The sequence below is a fragment of the Pseudopipra pipra genome, chromosome 5 (assembly GCF_036250125.1).
Source record: "Pseudopipra pipra isolate bDixPip1 chromosome 5, bDixPip1.hap1, whole genome shotgun sequence".
Classification (NCBI taxonomy): Eukaryota; Metazoa; Chordata; class Aves; order Passeriformes; family Pipridae; genus Pseudopipra; species Pseudopipra pipra.
This window is the reverse complement of record NC_087553.1, coordinates 12,510,408-12,529,456: the sequence shown is the minus strand read 5'-3', so window position 1 is coordinate 12,529,456 and position 19,049 is coordinate 12,510,408. Positions and strand designations below refer to the sequence as shown.

Here is a 19,049-nt window from a genome sequence, read left to right as displayed (position 1 = left end):
GCCTGGGGACTACATGGGGGAGATCTCAGAGACAAAAATGCAGTGGGAAAAGCAGGATAAAGAACTGAACCTGCAGACCGGGGAGCTGTCATCATTCTCCACCAGAGAAGGGGACACTGATCCAAAGGGATGCTGTGGGTAGCAGATATCTTTGACAAGAGCCAACACAGAAGTACACAGTAATGAGTCAGTTTTGAAAAAACACTGATTTTCTCTCACCTTCTTAACCATAACATGATTAATCACAAATACACCTTTAGTGTACGTGCTAGTTCACAGTTCTTCTGTATTATCAAAATATCTGTTGCTATCAACAAATGGTCTATTTACTGTGGTTTTACATTTTCTCCTCAGTCAGACACTCAGCTCAAATTTCAGCTTAGGCACAGAAAGATCCTGTCCCAACTGACGAACCAGAGTTTTGCTCTTACAGATTTAAAGACAAAGTGCCTACTATGAGAACATGTAACTTCTGAAATCAAGACCTCTGTCAGCTCTCTTAGCAAATCTGTTTTGATTTTGTACAGGTTGGATTTTGCCTTGTATATTGCCAGCTCCATGGAGAAGGAAGGATAACAGAGTCATGTAAAATATTAACTTGTGACAAATGTATCATAAAAATCCAATTAAGCTGGTGATGCTAGTCAGGAGCAAGACAACACACAATCCAACTTGCTTTTCTGTAGCTGAAGGTGCTCTGAAGGAATGGAAACTTGCATCCTTCATAGGGAGATAAACCTTGGGGATATGGAAGAAGCAGCTCTGCTAAGTAAAAATTGTGATATTTTTGCAAGTGCACATTTCTGTAAATAACTTCAAGTGACTTGATAGAGGTACTCACAGACAGCCTGTTACCAGATCCCCTTCGCTCCAGCTCCCCCCAGCACTCTGCTGGAATCACCAAACCACAGTGGGTAACATCTATCCCATTAAGGTCCCTGCCAGGTCAAGCTGAGCTTTCAGGTCACCTCACCCAAGGCAAATATTACCCTCAACTAAAGCTGGTAAAGAGAATGAAGTGCAACGGTACCTAAAGCGCAGACCCAGCAATACTCACAAGTAGGGGAAAGGAAAGAAAAAGGATAGCAGGGACACAGTTATTAACACGCATTTTACAAACCAAATCAGTGTGAAAATCAAGTTTACATGGTTAGGAAGAGTAATATTGCACGGAGGTAATTGCCATATCAAACTTCAGAGTGCAGGAAAAATGGAAAGAAGGGTTGAAACCTTATATTTAAAAGAATAAAACCAGATATTATATCTTGCATAGCTAATTACTGTGAATGAGTAGTTCCCCAGCTATGTTCCTTGCAGGATCAAAATGCTAATAATGAAGCAAGCAGGAAGGATCTAATTTACACTGGAACAGAACCAGCCCGAACACTTTCTAACTCTGCATCTACACTTTTCATCTCGGAGGAATGAAGACCCTTTGAAATTACAAAAAGCAAGTTTCTGATCTACACTGAAGAAGTTATTTATTTTGCAGACTTCTCCTAACAGCAGGTTTCAGAAAAGTATTCAGCCTTACAAGTGCTTCATGGTAGCAGATATCAAACTCTAAAGAGAAGACACCACTGCCAATTATCACTAAATAGGTTTTCTCTACAACTTCTTCATCCCTCAGATGGTCTGTTCTCAAGTGACCGGCCATTCAATTTGAAATTCACAAAACACAGGGACTATCCAGGCACTCTGCAGACAATTTGGGGTAAATTCATCCCTGAAGTTGATTGGATCTGATCCTCTCTCAAGAAAAAGTTGCAGAAAATAAGAGTTCCTATTACCACATCTGGAAACCAGCACACACACACCTCCACACTTCTTCCATTGGGTCATCCCATCTGAGTGGCTGTTTCAAATTGCCTTGCCTTTTCACTCAGAGTCTGTCTTAAGGGGTACAATTAAGTATTTCTCAGTCAAACTAGATGAAGATAACTCATTCAGCACATGAAAACAACGGCTAATACAGGCTGAGAAACTGAAAAAAAAAAAAAATTCTTTGTTACCCAAGAAGTCACAATACCAAAATTATGAGTCCCTGGCAGAACTACACTCAGCAAGAGGGTAGTGTTGGCTAAATCCTGACCATGCTCAAGTCAACTGGAACACTGCCACTGACGTGAGTGTAACCAGGTTTCACTTCACCTATTTTACCACAGAGCTTGTTGTCATTTCCCCACCACAGCTTCTTTCAGTGCATCCACATTTTCCTGCTTAGCGGCCACTGTGAAAAGATGAGTGCAACCACTGTGCCAACCGCAGCCACAGCCAGGCTAGGATGAGGGGATGCCAGCCCTGGGTATCCCTTGGAAGACAGATCCTAAACTGGAGAATTGGAACCGCATAATGTCCGCCAAGACCAGAGCCAGGAAAGCAGTGCTGGTGAACTTAAATGAGATAGTCCCAGTTTTCAAAGGCCTTGCTCAATGCCACAGGGTGGAGAAGAGCTCCTCTCTACTGCCCCAAATACTGCAGGGGCTCTCTAGGTCTCTTCCAGTTTTTTGTCTGTGAAGCAAAAGGAATAATGGTTCAGCATCTCTGTCTGTTTATTGAGCGGGAAAAAGGGGTTTTGCAGTATTTCTTCTCCACAAACTCCCCATGCAGAAGCCCTCATTTTAATTGTCTCCTGAGATTTCTAGGCATAGACTTAGCTGTGCAGTAACACCATACATTGAATTTGAATTACTGTAAAGTGCTTGAGGGAATTGTTATAAAGAGCATCATACTCATAAACAAGGATTATTCATCTTTGGCTTTCCCATTTTTTCTGGCATAATACTGGATCACAGAATTGATCTGTGTAGCCTTTGCATTTATTGTCTCCTTTTACCTAAATTGTCTCCTATTGAGCCTAGTCCCAACACTGAAATTTGCAGCATTGCTCCTGAATAACAAGCTACACTGTGCATACAAGCCCTGCCGCAAGGGAAGGGAAGCAGGACAACACAGGAGGTCTTAGGTTAAGGAAAAGGCTGGAGATGGTCTGGATGAAGGAATGCCTATTAATGAATTAGCCTATAAATATGTTAGGCAGCCTACAATCCAGAATGCACTACACATTATCCGTTCAAGTCACAGTCATCATCCTGTTAAAAATCATCAACAGAGAGCAAGGGTTGCTTGGTATTACTTCATGCCCTGCAGGCAGGGCTAACTCAGCTTGGCTCTGTACACTGAGAAACAAAGATGCACAATAGCAGCTCTGTGCAATCTCCACTGTGCACCCTGGAGAGAGAGAGAGAGAGAGAGCTCACCACTGTCCATCTGTCTGTCTCCAGCTACATGAAGTACATTCAGTTTACTGAGGCAGAAAGATGGGCAAGATTAGCTGAAGCAGATTATCAGAGCTGTGAATGTGGCACCCAAAGCTCTCCGGGAAGGAGATCCCTGAGCTTCGTTCCCTGTTCAGTCCTCAGTGCACATGATCAGGGAGAAAAGACAAGCACATATGTTGGGACACTAAGTTTGCCTCATTAATAGCAACACCCAGTGATCTCCTGGCTACAGAAATAATGAGCAACTCTAAATACCAGCTTAATGTTGCCGAAAGGCAACATTAAGCTCTGCCTTCTAAAGGATATGGCATTGATGCCATCTCCAAAAGGGAAGTCTGAATATACATTTCAGAGGGCACCACATAGTCAATTGTCACATATCTTCCTTGTAGAGCATTAGAAAAACAAAAATATTCAGATGTCTAGAAAAAACTATTTTATTAAAAGACTTGTGGTTGTTTAGCCTGGAGAAAAAGACTGGGAAGACTTGATAGCAGTCATATGTGGAAAAGATAAGAAGAAAACATCTCTTAAATTATAGCCAAGGGGGAATTTCAAGTTAGATGTCAGGAAATATATCTTATGCATAAGGGCAGCAATGTATTAGACTGGCCTGCCCAGTGGGCCATGGAATTTCCATTACTGGAAGCTGTAAAAAATTATTAGACAAATATGGCTGATAAAACCGGAAAGAGAGTAGATTTAGATTAAATATTAGAAAGAAATTTTTTACTGTAAGAGTGGTAGACCCTGGAAGGGGATGCCCAGAGAAGCTGTGGATGCCCCACATTTGTAAGTGCTCTAGGTCGGGCTCGATGGGGCTTTAAGCAACCTGGTCTAGAGGAAGGCATCCCTGTCCCTAGCAGTGGGGTTGGAACTAGGTGATTTTTAAGGTCCCTTCCAAAATGAACCATTTTATGATGTTTGGTACAGCCCAGGTGGAGCTGTCTGCCATGAGGCAGAGACAAGAAGGCAGTGCCCTCTGAGCATCCTCTCCAGACAATGACTTGGCACAGGTTTCACCAAGATACCACCAGAATAAACTGACAGTGCCCCTGTGTTTTGGTGTAGCATTGCCTAGTGAATCCCCCTGGGAAGGTGCACAGCTTTTTCCCCTAAAAGCCTGACTGTGTAAAAGTAAAATCATAAATAGTGTGGTACCTCTGGATTATGTGGTGGGATTTAATGCATTTCTTCATGCAGTCTTATGAGTGGAAAGGGAACTGTGTGAAAACAGGTGTTAATTTTACTTTGGTGTTGTTCAATGGAGGGGCTACAGCGGAAACTTTTTGTCTTGAAGCTGGAGTTTCTTGTCCAAGTACAGCAGGTAGAGGTTGGAGCTAACAAACACACCTGAAAGGAGGCTGTAGCAAGGTGGGGGTCAGCCTCTTCTCCCAGGCAACTAGTGACAGGACAAGAGGAAATGCCCTCAAGCTGTGCCAGGGGAGGTTCAGGTTGGACATCAGGAAGATTTTCTTCACTGAAAAGCATTTTAACAGGCTGCCCAGGGAGGTGGTGGAGTCACCATCCCTGGAAGTGTTCAAAGAATGACTAGATATGGCACTTAGTGCTATGGTTTAGTTGGCAAGGTGGTGGTCAGTCAAAAGTTGGATTCAATAACCTTGGAGGTCTTTTCCAACAGTAATGATTCTGTGATACTCCCAGTCACCACGTGTGGGTGCTGAGCATTCCCCAGCATATCTGCAGCTAGTTAGGATGCATTTTTAACTAGACAGAACAGAATCAGTGAGATGATACAGCAAAGATGAGTGAGGAGGGATCTCCAGGGAGCTGCCTGCCTGTGCACACCACCAAAGGCTGCACTAACACCAGTGTCACCATGACTCCCTTTGGTCGCTGTGGGAAAGCCTCATTACCATGGGTCTTAAAAGGTATCAAACACTTTGGTCACACCCTATTAAACCATAAGTAAGGAGATGTTATACACATGAGAAACTGGTCTATCAGTGTTACAAAGTACATTTATCCCTACCTGACTGACTCACCAGATAGTTCCATCACAAGGCATGTGATAGCCCTCCCACGAGGCAGCAACACACCCACATTTCAGTGCAATATACCTGCGTTTAAACTGCTCCATGAATCTAGACCTTGTTTTAAAACAAACCCCCTAATCCCACACTTTTCAAGTACAGCATGTGAGGAATTATGGTATTTATTTGTTCACACACAGCCATACAGATCTTATGCTAGAAGTTAGGACAGCAGTAGGTGGACAACAGTGCTACTCTATTAATTAAGGAAGTTGACTTCCAAGAGCTGGTTCACAACAAGCTAATTAGATCACAACCTTTACTTCTTCACACTGAGATGGATAATTTACTCATAAAAAAACTTCTAATAAAATCAAAAGGGGCAAAGGGAAAAGCTACGTGTAACATCACATGTTGCATTATCAAGTTACATCATGTCTAAATTTTTGCTCTTCACCTATCACAGAATTGCCATGCCAGAGAATGAAGGCACCCAGATACATCTGCATGACCTGGGAGCTCCTAAAAAAACATTTCAGGTCACACAGAGCTAATACGTGTTATAAAATGTAGGTAATTCCCTCCTGAACAAATGATCATCTGGATCCAGTGTCCCTCATCCAGATGTTCTAAAATTGGAGACCCTTAGACCAGTAAATTCTACACTGAGAAATATACAGCCATTGGAGCCTGTGCTTCCATGAGGGAATATTAAGACAGCTCTACTGCAGCCACCAAACTGGCATGCAGAAACCTTAAAACTTCCATCCTCACCCTGCTCAGTTATAACTGACTTTCAACTTTTGGATCAAGGGCTCACTTAGATAAGTGTGCAGAATTGTGCTGGCAATACTGTACCCTACACAAAAATATCCTGCAAATTTAAGCAGCAGTCTTCATGGGATTGATGGACTGAACTAAAGCCAATGAGCCTAAGCCATCAGCACTGCCAAATGTCCCCAGCCCCATCAACTGTCCCCAAACGCCAACAGTTCACATAAGTGTCTGAAACAGTCTTTAAAAAGGAAATTACAGATGAAGAAGGTAAGAAAAAAGACACCATCTCTGCACTGGAAAGATCTGTTTCTTTCTGCATTTGGGCTTCACAGTTATATTACACAAGTCCAAGTTCACAAGCCCATTAAATGTTGTATTTTTGGCTCATTTCAGCTGTAAAGATGCCACTATTTTCAGTTATCTTGCCTTTGCCTGACACTACAGACTAACCCTTTAGCTGCCACACACCGAAGTCACCTCAGATTGGTAGTGACTGGCCGGTAGACAATCTGCACCACAGATTTTATTGTCAAATTTCTCCTTAAAGACCCTAAGAAAGCATAAGCTCTGTAGATCAAGAAGGAAAAAACAGCATAGATTCTTGATCTGAGCAACCTGCACATCCAGTATCACAGGATTTGTCTGGTGCCTCGTGATGGACGAAAAGCACTACTGTGTTATTTTTCCAATGTCCAAAATGTCATTTGGAAGCCAATGCCTGCCTCGTGGGAATGATTCAGATGATAGAAGTTATTCCAGAAGAGAACCACAGACCTTCCCTTCCATGCCTTATCAGGTTATAAGGGCTCTAAATAAACCATGCCTGGCTACGTAAGTTAATTCCTGAACTGTAATACATCAGAGTTCTCATTAAATATAAAACTGGGCTTATACTCCCCCCTAAGCAAGAAGACATAAAGGATCTATTGAAAGTCACTATTTAATCCTCCTACAAGATTTGTAACTGTGCTACCCCTTCTTAATAGCTTCTGCAGTGGCATAACCTTCCCTGACTTTCTCCAAGCCTGCAGACTTCACTAAGTCACACTTCCATCTATATTTAGGAACACGTAGGAGAAAGTGGGGCTATATCTTTGCTGCACTTGAAAAATACCTTCTGAACATAACTGAATATCCTGTCTCACTCCAGTAAAATTTACATGAGCCATATCAAGAAACCAAACAACTGTATGAAAAATAGAAGAATGTAATATTCCATCAATTCCTACTCAGTCTTCTGCCACGTGGTAAGAGCCAGGCATGAAATGCAACTAAACCTATGCCTCAAAGAAACCAGTATGGGTATTAAGCCTATTTTAAGAAGTATGTCACCAAATAAGCTAACTACTGCATACAGAAAATTAATGTAATGCACTGTGATCATTGAATGATTCAAATATATAGTCCCAAGTACAGTAAAAAGTCTTTAAACTCAACAAGATCAATTTTAATAATAGAATTCATGGATAATATGAAAGGCCAACAAGTGGCCAGGATATAAAGGATACAGTTTACTCAAGAAGCAAAGGTATCATTGCACCTGTAGGTAGAAGCAGAAGTAGGTAGAAGGTATAGAAACGAGTTCACTACCAGAAAAACCCCTGCATGGAGAAACAATCTCCTTTTAGCATCTTATCAGTTACATAAAACTACAACAAAATAAACCAAACAAACTCGTATTGACTTTGGGTGGAGTAGATCCCACTCTTATTTCTACTTTTATACCCTCAGCCAGGCAGCTCCTATGCCCTGTAGTTACTTGTAGCCACCAAAAGTCTGCTGTTCCTGTAGCTTCTCATCTGTGACCACTTCCTTTAATTATCCTTTTGCTTACAACAGTTCTTGCTTCTAAAGCAGCAATTTTATGCCCCCATAAGCAGAAGAACATTGACTAAAAAGCCCATAAAATTCCCAGGGCAGAAGTAGAGCCTCTCTGTCCATCTTTGCTGCGCTGTCCACTTCTTCTTCGAGTTCAGCCTTTTTGCTCTGTACTTTACAATCCCACAGCACAACATCTGTAGCTCTGACTTCTAGGTACTGTAAGAATGTTACTCGAGGCAGAACATTTCAGTTGTGCAGCTAATGAGTAGAAATGTGCACAAGCGTCCACTGTGCCACGAGATCCTCCCTGCCTCTGCCCTTCCACAGTGCCCCTTCCCTCCCTCCCTGGGACAGCACCACTGCCACATTGCTCAACCTTTTCCCTGTCTCCAGCCCTGCCATGGCCACTTCACAGCCAGCAGCTGCTCGGTGCACAGCCTTCCATTTTACCTGTCAGTAACTGTACAGCCCCAAGTACCAACAGGAATCAAATAAGATCTTTGAAAGCGCTTTCCAAATATAAAATCAGTGCAAGCTGCAACACCCTCATGGTTGAATTATCCCCTTGAAAATACCCCACGTTCCTTCTGTCTCAGGTGGCTCCACAACAATCCCACAGGATTTCACACTTCTTTTTGTACAGCTCCATATCCATAACGTGGCAGAAGCTGGACCACAATTGCTCTTCCACAATCTCCTATCCCCAAAACCGCAAACAGAGGTGGGATTGATCTGTGAGGGGGGGTTCTGAGTGCACAAAGGCATAAGGGTTTGTCTGGCAAAGGCACTGGATCAGCTCTTGTATTACCTAGTAAAGAGAGTGATGGATGCTCAGTCAGTTTAGATTTGAAACAGAAAGGTTGAGTTAGGGCAGCCACTCCTCTTTGCCTGCCTGCGGGCCAAACTGACACTTTGCAGCCAGATCTAGTCTTTCCCTTTCTCTCCCTTACATTTGGAAAGGTCAGCATCTATTTCTGTATTTGTACTGACTGATATAAAGCTAATTTGGCAGGTGCATTATTGCAGATAAACTCCAGAAAAATTAGGCTCACCCAAGACAGCCTGGCCTGGCAGCTTGGCTGAAGAAATTTCAACAAGCCCAGAGAGACCACATCCAGTGATGATCAACAGGGACAGAAAGCAGCTCCTTAGTCTGTCTCAACTACTTCAACAAGGGCATGTTGCTCGTCCTTTAGTTAATTACTTCTAACCATACACATTCCATCTCAGGTTTTTTAGCATAATTTTGATTTTCACCATCAGGCATGTTTGTATCTCATCTCTATGGAGCAGTTTCAGATGGACTATGGCTTTTGTTTAACTGACCAGCTAGAACAGATGATGCCCTATTCCAGTTTACTAACAGGCTGCACAAAATGGCCCAATTACACAATTTGGAATTAGTCAGCATGGATTCAAAGTGAGGGTTGGGGTTTCACTTAAGTAAATATTAAGCCACATTTTTTTATTTCATTCTCCCCCATGCCAATGGCTAGAGATTATCTAGGACTGAAGGGAAGACTCAAGCTCCAAAAGAGCATAGTTTGTCAGGTCTCTACAGACAGTATGTCATCTCCCAGTTTACAAAAGGCACTATATGATACAATTGCTTAAATAATTAAAAAGATCTCTTATTAGTTGCTTTTCTAACACAGAAGTGTTACTTCACAAGATTTAACTATCTCTTCACCTTATAGTATACAGCACATTTTTCATGTTTGCAATAATTCATGTTTATTAATTATTATTTGTATTAATGTTTATTAATTACATTTTCAGTTTGAATGAATAAATGTAGCCCCCAATCAAGAACAGAGTTTGCATTATAGTATGCATGGGGGGATGGGGGAAAATAAAGGAAATAAAAAAAGGAAGACATGGGACAGCATCAAAAAATTCCCCCAAATCCTGATTAAATACAACTCAAACGCAGTCAGAGAGCTACAATTTAGACAGCAGAATTAACAGAAATAGATAAAAAAGATGCTCAATAAATGTTAAGTCTACAGGCACTTCATGTCCTTATCTAAGACATAAAGAAAAAATACCAGGACACATATGACAGCCAATATTTCAATGTATTTCTCCAAGCAGTTACTAGATACAGAGCATTACTGAGAGCAAAGGACTTCCATAAGTTAGATCCCTAGCAAAAAATTAACAGAGTTCTTCCAAAGTCAACACCAAAGGCAATAATTCCTGGCAGCACCACAGTCCATCAGATCCTAGCCCACTTCGCTTCAGGTGGCTTCTCATTTTACACACAAGTTCTGGATCACCTGTGTCTAAAATCAGTCCAACAACACAGAGAGTTGGTAAAGCAAGGTAACATGGTCCTCTTAAAGGGGTTCATGTTCTTCACACAGCTGTAGCTTCACATTCCACCCTGCACCTGCAGAGCAGCTCTGCTCCCACCTAACCCTTCCCAGAAGGTGTTGCTCCTAGGCCTCACCTTTTGCTGGAACCAAACAGTCCTTTTTCTTCCTCAGGATGAGAATGTTTTTCCTGTTATTTTCAACATGCAGTAAGGGATCAAGCCTGCAGACTCTACACCAAACTCCCTTTCCAAATCTGAATTATTTCCCTGAAATAATTACAAATTATTCTACTAGCTGTGGGCTATAACTCTAAGAGCAGGGAATTCGCTTTGAAACAGCACCAGTAGCTCCATCAGAGGGGAACACTACAGTCTCTGCCCAAATGAAGAACATTGTGAACAACCAAGAAAAACTAAACAAGTTCCCAGAATCTAACAGGCACTCTGAATGAAAACCACAAATCTCACAGCATGATCATAAAATAATTCACTGTTACCTAAAACACCATTCAGGAAACACAGAAAACATCAGAGAATGTCTCCATCTTACAGCTGCAATCAGAGCAACTAACTTTTCACCTGCCTTTATATTAAGAATAAGAATTTGAACTTCAAATAAATATCTGTATTATATATGCAATTTGAAAAATATCATCTTTCTCTTGATCACAAGGTATCCAGAAACTGATGTCACCTTTCCCAGATTTGTTTGTGGCCTGCAGTTTTTTCCCTTGGATTTCTCCAACACCATTTCTGATGACTATTCATGAGAAGCTCAATGCAAGTAGCCCCTCTTCTAGCTGACAGCATACTGCAGGTGAAACTTTAGAAGGGATTTGATCAGCTGTGGAACCACACTTTAGTAATTTGACATAATTTATTGGTACCAAACAAGTCTAACTGCTTCAATGCAACTGAATATTTTTAAATTTGCCAAATTAAAAGCTGAAGTATAACATTTGAAATATCTTTTGAAATGTATTCAACTTCTCTACCCTCCAAACCAATACTCTGCATGGCAGAGTGAAAAGTTACATTTGATTTAACTATTTTTTAACCCTTTGGGGGATGGGGAAAGGAGACCTCAAAAATTCACCTTGGTTTTTCCTTTCTATAGGCTTTAGCCAACAAGTAACAAAAATCAATTATTTGCATTAACAACTAAATACTAGGGTGAGGGTTTTTTCCCCTCTAATGCTAATGATAGTCTGAAATTTGCTTTTGAAACTCTGAGGAAGAAAAAGACAGGAAAGAGTGAAAAAATATCCCCAAAAAAACATTTGAAACTGGGGCTTGTTCTATTCTGTAACTCAAAAGCAGATGAGTGTTAGCTCACGTGTCTCTCACATGGTTTTGAGTTACATCCCAACTACTCCTGTGGTTACATCACACTTACTCATAGTATCTAAAAATTACTGGAGGAATATATGGAAGCCTGGTTTCTTCCATTCTAGTCAGATGGCAAAGGGTGGAAAATGCTAGTCATGCCTTCTGTTGTGCCTCCATGCAACACAACAGGACCAGAGCTGCATGGCTAAACTTCCAGATTGGAGAGCAAGGAGGGTGTATGTCTCTGTCCCATCAGGGACACTCCCCAACACACAGTTCCCTGTTCTGTATAATAGTTGGTCCACAATGGAGAGGAAATACATCAACGAGTTCCCATGACCTTTAGTGGCCAACATGAGACGTGGCAGCCTGGCTACTCAGACATTTATCCAGCCAAGACTGTAGTAGGGTCACCTACATCTCTGAACTCTCAGTGCTTCCAGACACATACCAAAATTACTGGCTGATATTGAAACTCTAAGTCTGAATTAAAAGGTTTAGAGGAGTGGAAGGCAGGCCGTAGGAATAACTTCTCGCTGTTAAGATTAAACTACGCCTACAGTGATAGTGCAGACTCTATGCTTCTTGTCTCCTAAGAGTGGGAAATAATGCTGTAGATCACAGCAAGTAACATAACAAAGCTGCTGTCAAGAAATATCTGATTTTAATTGAAGTGACACTCCATTATCCAACAGCTCCAGGCAACTCAGCTTAGCCTATGCTGGGAGATGGGCTGTAGGTGGGCACCCTCACTGCATGCTAGTCTGTCTTCTCTGATGAGCCACATCCTGAGCTGCACCTTCTCCTGACCTTTAGGTATTGACAATGAGCCATTAGCAATTTCTCTCCAGGACGGAAAAGATGGTGCAGTCTGTGTAACATTTCATTTCTGCTTCAAAAAAAATTTAATTCTTGATATCGGGGGGAAATGACACAGAGAGGGGTAGACTAAGAGGAGCTACTTCCAGCACCTGGAATTATGGGTTCACACAAAACTCTGCAACTTCAAATTTTGTTCTCATGAACTGAAATGAAACACTGAACGACTATTTCCACATAAAAGCTTTTTTCTTTTGCAATTTTCTCCCTTGGCCTCTCAAAAACTTGAAAAAATAAAAAGGGGAATAATATAATCATGCAAGGTCTGAGGAATAAAAGGCTAGCAAAGGACTTGATTAAAAAAAAGAAATCTAACAGTTGAAATATTACATTAAAAAAATGGTACAATGAAATAATATAATACCACCAAAACCTTTTAACCTTTTCACTTCAAAGAAAAACTGAAAAACCAATGAACTGATATTAAATTTATATTTTCATGAAACAGCATTTTTACTGGAAAAGCACTCTATCAGAAAATGTTGGCCCAGCTGTAAGAACTTTAAATATAGATTGCTCAGAAGAAAAAAATATTCTATTTTGTATTGTTGCCATTCAAGAGTAAGAGACATTTTACATATTAAGTCCTGACATACTTATTTATTCCTGTAAAAGGCTCCATTGATGCATTAGCCAGCTCATTCTATGCCATGAAATATGGCAAGTTTCCTATTCAGTTTTGAGTTACGTTATTGTATAAGTTAGTAACTGGTTCAGGGCTGAGAAATCTTCTGCAAGCACAGAATTGCTTAAGCCCAGCAGATTGATGTGGATGGAGTCAGTTTTATTTATTCCAGAGGAAATATTTTTTTGGTTATATCAACATAGCTGCGGCCCTTCACATTCCTGTTACATCCCCTGGGCATTTCAGAGTATTAACCGTATTTTATGAGAGGTTTTAAGCTTCTGGATACTTTTGAAAGGAATATTCATCTTCACAAAACTCGCCTGCCAGTCACTAGCAAGCTAATAGACACCATTCTTCAAAGAGGGAGCCTGAAAAATTTAGGTGAGTATTTTTCTTGAAACAAAGAGAGAAGTAGAGAAATACTTCACTTAAAAATTTACCGCAAATAAATCTTCCTAAGCTTTTAAGCCTACCGGGATTTCATCTGATAAAGGCCTACGAAATTCCTCTGGGCAAAATACATAGGAATAACACATCAAATTAGAGGCAGTGGTACTTGCAAGGAAAGGAGTAGTAGTGAGTAGCATTTGTCAGAAACGAACTGCCCATCGATTCATTAAAGGGGCAGCCTTTCTGGCACCACTCCCAGAGCTGCTTTCTAGCATTGTTCCACAGTTGGAATATCAGAAAAATTCACCTTTTCCACCATCACCAGCAGCATCTTCCCATCCTCTTCACAGACCGCTTGGCAAGCCTAAGGGACACTGAAGTCCCAACTCCACAGCTCACCTTGATCCTCAGGAGTTTATCTTTCCAGGACTTCCCAGATCCTTACTCTTGATCCAGCCACTGATAAACTTTGAAGATGGGACTTGGGAGCCCAGGAACCACTGGAGTTCCAGACCATGATTTCTCCCTAACCAGCAATGACCTCCCTAAAGGAGTCCATCCAGCACTCTCCTCTTTTCTGTGAGAGGAGGTAGGACACCTCTGCAGCCAAGCAGAATGCTAGGTTTTAATACAAAGAAAATCAAATCTAAAAATCCCAAATTCATCACAGAACAGTGACCTCCCTGTGCCAGCCCAGGTGGGGTTTTTGTGAAACCCTGGAAGGGACTTGCACATTTTGAGCAGCTGTTGCCAGTATCTCTGTGTGGTACAAAGTTCACAGCTCTGCCGAGGGTTTCTGTTCTGTCCAATAAATGACGCAATATTGTAGCAACAAATCACACTCATAATCACAGAAAAAGACTTACAGCCACTACTCTGCGACACATCATAAACTTTTTGCCAGTCTCCAGAAATTCACTCAAGGCAGGCAGCCCCTTTCCAGCTGTACTGCAGGAAAAAAACCCACTTGCCATGCAGGTTTCAGCATCTGCTTGTTTTCTGAGCTTGCAGGGACACAGCAGCTGGGAGCAGCCTGAGGGAAGCCAAGGTCCATTGTCTGGATCATGGCAACAGGCACAAGTGACAAGACAGGAGACTGGCAGCCTGAACAAGACACAGCTGTAAAAATGCTCCTCAGGATGATGTCTCAACATACGAAGTGGCTGTTCCTATCTCCTCTGCCCTGCACAACAGTTTCCCCTCACACTTCTCCATTAAAAGAAACTCATTGAAAGTCATAACTGTTTTTGAGATCTTGGAAACTACTTTAAAAAAGAACCAAACCAAACCAAACCAACTTTTTCATGCTTTATTGGCAGGATGAGGTTAACAAGTAAGAACTCTGCTAAATGTTTAACTGAAATAGCAACAAACAAAAAGCCCAGTGTAAATGATTCAACATCTACTGGGAGGCTTAACAAATTTGTATGTCTTCAGTTTGAGAAATTAAAGCAACATGTAAATCAATTAATACATCCAGACGTTTGGCTTTCTTTAAGTGTGTAACCACATAAAACATCTCTCCTTCCACATACAAAATTCAATATAACAACCTTGTTATTTAACATCAGTTCATATATTAATTAAATAAACAAGAAGCAGCTTAGATCAGTACCACAAACTGCCATCACTCAAAAACCCTGTACTTAACCCAAAACACCTTTGCTGAACAACAATAATCACTTCTAACATTCAAAACCAGCAAGAATCAACAAAGTCAAGTTGTTGGCTTCTGTTGTTGGGCTCACATTGACTGTCACCAACAAACTCCATTAACTTGTAACACCTTCACACAAAATACTGTCGCATGTGATCTGTACAGATCTCAACTGAAGCAATCCTAGGTGAGAGATCAGGCTCACAGTGAGTGTGATCCCTGACTGAAATGCAGAAATCACCTACTTAAAATAGACAGAATTTCAGCATTTTAAGAATCAAGATGGGTGACCCAATTTCACCAGCCCTTGTGTACATCTGCACACCCAAAAAGCAGCCAAGGAAATATTAACATGCATAGCAACAAAATTTTCAGAACACGGAAGTAAAAAAAAAAAAAAAAGATTGTTTTGTACCAAGAAATGAAGACTCAATTTCTTGACAAGCCTTTAGCCTATTCATGCTCCTTTGTACCATGCTACCATTTAGTATATTAATACTTAAAGTGGCAATAAAAACAGTTACTAACCTGTGGGAAGAGAGAGTAAGTTGCATTGTCGATTGTGACAGAATATAAAAATTCCCCGTCGAACCAGAGGTTCTTTCCCATCGGGGAGTTCAGCTTTGTCATGGCAAAGAGCTGCCCGGGGTCACAGCATTCTTCCAGCAGCTTCCTAGAGAAGGCAACCAAAAGAGAAAGTGTGATATTAATTAGAGCCTTGGCACGCCTTCGTTAACGACCACCCCTCACATCTGAGATCCTGCCACTCTCAGATGCTCCAAAAGCCAACCTTCCCAGCCAGCAGATGAACCAGGGGTGACTCTTTTTTACTTCAGAAAGGCAAGAAAAGCTGCTTTTATTTCAGAAAATCTTAGAAATAGATACTAAAAAATTTAAGTTTCCAGTCGGGGGGCACAGAAATAAAACCCAGATTCAGCAAAAGAAACTCCATCCTGTACAACACATTTTAATGGATAAAAAACTGGTCTCCAACACATACAGAAATCAGTGAAATTTAATTTCACAAATTTAATTTGAAAATTAAATCTAAGTTATATCAAAATTCAGTACCAAACCTTATTCATGAAGAGCAGGTTTCCTAAAACCCCATAGTTACATAACTTATGGATGGAAAAATTTGGCCTCCCTCTCCAGTTACTGAATGTCCTTGTGTATATTCCCAGCAGTATTAGAGCCTGCCTTCTAACTCGAGTCCAACTTGAGTCATCCCAGTATGATAGATATATAGAGAGAGAGACTGAATATTATACCTCTTAGTTTCCTTGCTGAAACTGCATATCCTCTTACACATTCATTTCCCAAAAATACTTACTATTCGGCTTGAGTAGAAATTTGAGAGCTGGTGAGCTGGTTGAAGGTTATACTGAGCAAAAGTTCTATATCACAGCAAACCCAGCAATTAATATCCTAAAATACAGAATGGTGAAAAGGGTCCAGAATATCCCATCTTTCTATAGCCTGCATGGCAGCAGAAAGGTTGACACTCATACTGTTTTTTATATGAAATAGTTCTGCAATGCATGTTTTAAATACATCTATGTCATTAGAGTATATTTTCATGTTATTATATACACTTTTCATATATTCTAAAGGGAATCCTAAAGAGACTGGCACAATTTCCAGTGGTTGCATAAGCCGAAAAACATCAATTATTAGTGACTACTAGAATGCTTGATGTAGCTGTTCTCCTCTGAGAAAGAGATTTTATTCAAAACTGTGAAGTCACTAATGGAAATTTAAATTTTTTTAGCATTTTTAAAAGTTTTACAGCTACTTTTCATTTCTAAAAACTAATACTTGAAAAAAACCCCTAACATTATTTTTCCCTGAAGTTCATAGCTTTCTGCAACTGTGTATTACTTTTCAGACATACTTCCAACTGAAAATCTGATGAAAACTGGAAAACTGTAGAGTAGATTTGTGATAATCTTAGCAAAAGAGGAAATAGCTCAAAAGTGAACTCCTCCATCTGCATAAATATTTCAAGAAAGACATAAATCACTATGCTCAGGCATGTAAGTTAATTCCAAATTAATGATGTCTAGGACAATACTGTGGCTAGTTCTAGATCCCAAGGTCCTAGAAGATCAAGGAAGATGCAGACAGACTGGAGAGAGTCCAAAAGAGGGTCACCACAATGATCAAAAGGCTTGAAAATCTGCCCTATGAGGAAGGACTTAAGAAGTCAGGTCTCTTCTCCCTGGAGAACACAGGACTCAGGGGGGACCTCACTGCAATTTTCCAGTACTTTCCAAAATTAGAATTTCCAAGTGAAATCCTACAACTCACATCTTCTCTGGAAATCTGCAAGAAGCAGAACAAAAAATCCCAGATAATTTAGTGTAAAATTATCCAGGGAGTGTTTTATACTAACAAATCTTTCCTTAGCCAGGCTAAACTGATAAGGAACAGTTCTTCTTACAACTCCCTCCCTATCAGTCTAAATATATATACCTACTCTTTCCTGTTCCCAAAAAAGCATTATTTCAGTTCCCACTGAATCCTTCATTAATAAACCTATTATGAAAAGCAGTAGGTGTATCCTGGAAGGTCCACAGATAGGCAAGTCACTAGTTCAAGTATGCATCTGTATGCACTAGCACAAAAATCCTGGGCACTCATATGTGCTTTCTGTCAGAAAAGAATAATTATTAAAAGTCTCACATTACTCAGTCTCTGTTTCTGATCTAAATCCCAAAATTACAAAGCAAGAAAAGCTTCATAGGAAAATGTTCATTAAAAAGCAGAATGGATTCAAAGGCAAACCTAGAGCAGGATACTTTGCAGGGTCAGGGAGACTGAACTGATTTGCTGAGCTTGATTAAAATGCACAACTAAAACATTAGGACAGAATTTGCAAAATTGCAGCAGCTTTTAGCCAAGAATCTCAATTCGTTGCAAACATTTCTCCACTAGCAGGACACAAACAACATGCTTTTGTCTCAAAGTTATCTCCAATTCAGCGGAGACCTGGGTATGAGAGGACTTAAAGAATATTGGTATTGAAAAGGCACTGGAGGCCCTCAGGTCTGAGAGCACTTGAGGGACAAATCCCTACTAGTGAGAGAAGAGGGAGAAGAGTTACTCTGACAATCTCACTTCAGGCCTCTCGGATTTCAGCTGGAACTGGGCACCAAGCAGGTCATTAAGTACAAGGCAGTATCAGCACTGAAGTGGCTCTGCACATCAACTCAAGCAGCAACCTGTGCAAGAGGAGGGAGCTGAGCAGCAGTTTTGAGACCTGTCCCAGCCGTGCCCCCACAGTGTAACTGGCTGGGGTGAAATAAAGACAAGACAAAATAAAATAAAAATTTAGCTATGTTACTGTGAGTTTGCAAAATTGTAACTGCTTGAAAGAAGGTTGCTGCCCAAATTGTGGGCAATTAAGACAAAGCTAGCTTACGTAAACAAAAGGGACTGTCAGGGAAAGCAGGAAAGACTTTTAGCACATTGCAAGGGAGACAGAAGAGGAGTGGGGGGAACCTAAGCTGTTTGAAATGATAAAACTTTATGTAACTACTCTATAATAAGAAGAATAGGAGTTAGGCAACCAAATGTCTATTTAGATAAGGCAGACTTCATAAAGAGTGTATATGATAGATAATTTTTGAAACTTGCTGTATAGAAAGCTGTTGTGTTTCTTTTCTCAGTGGACATGCACGGGGGGGGGGGGGGGGGGAACCCCCCTGCATTTCCCCGGCCATAATAAAAGTGTGCTTTATATATACTGTTTAAGGATTTCTTTGAATCAGGGGTTACACCAGCAGACACTGCACACTGACAGAGGCACAGTGGTACCAAAGATCCTACAGCCACAATACCTTATTTTCATGGGTTTTACTCCAGGCTAACTCTGGTCTGATTCCATAAAGATCTTGTGAGTGGCTGTAGCAATGGAGAGCATTACTAGGATGCAGTGAAATCTGGGGACAACTAGGTTTGCCTCCAAAACCCA

General features: G+C 40.8%; 1 protein-coding gene across 1 annotated transcript in view; it reads right to left on the bottom strand.

Moving 5' to 3' along the window:
- The window catches only part of ST8SIA1 (ST8 alpha-N-acetyl-neuraminide alpha-2,8-sialyltransferase 1), a 129,329-nt gene that overhangs the window by 82,990 nt on the left and 27,290 nt on the right, over positions 1–19,049 (bottom strand). The window contains exon 2 of the mRNA XM_064654478.1: positions 15,602–15,746. Coding sequence (XP_064510548.1) covers positions 15,602–15,746 — 145 coding nt within the window. The remainder of the gene's footprint in view (positions 1–15,601; positions 15,747–19,049) is intronic.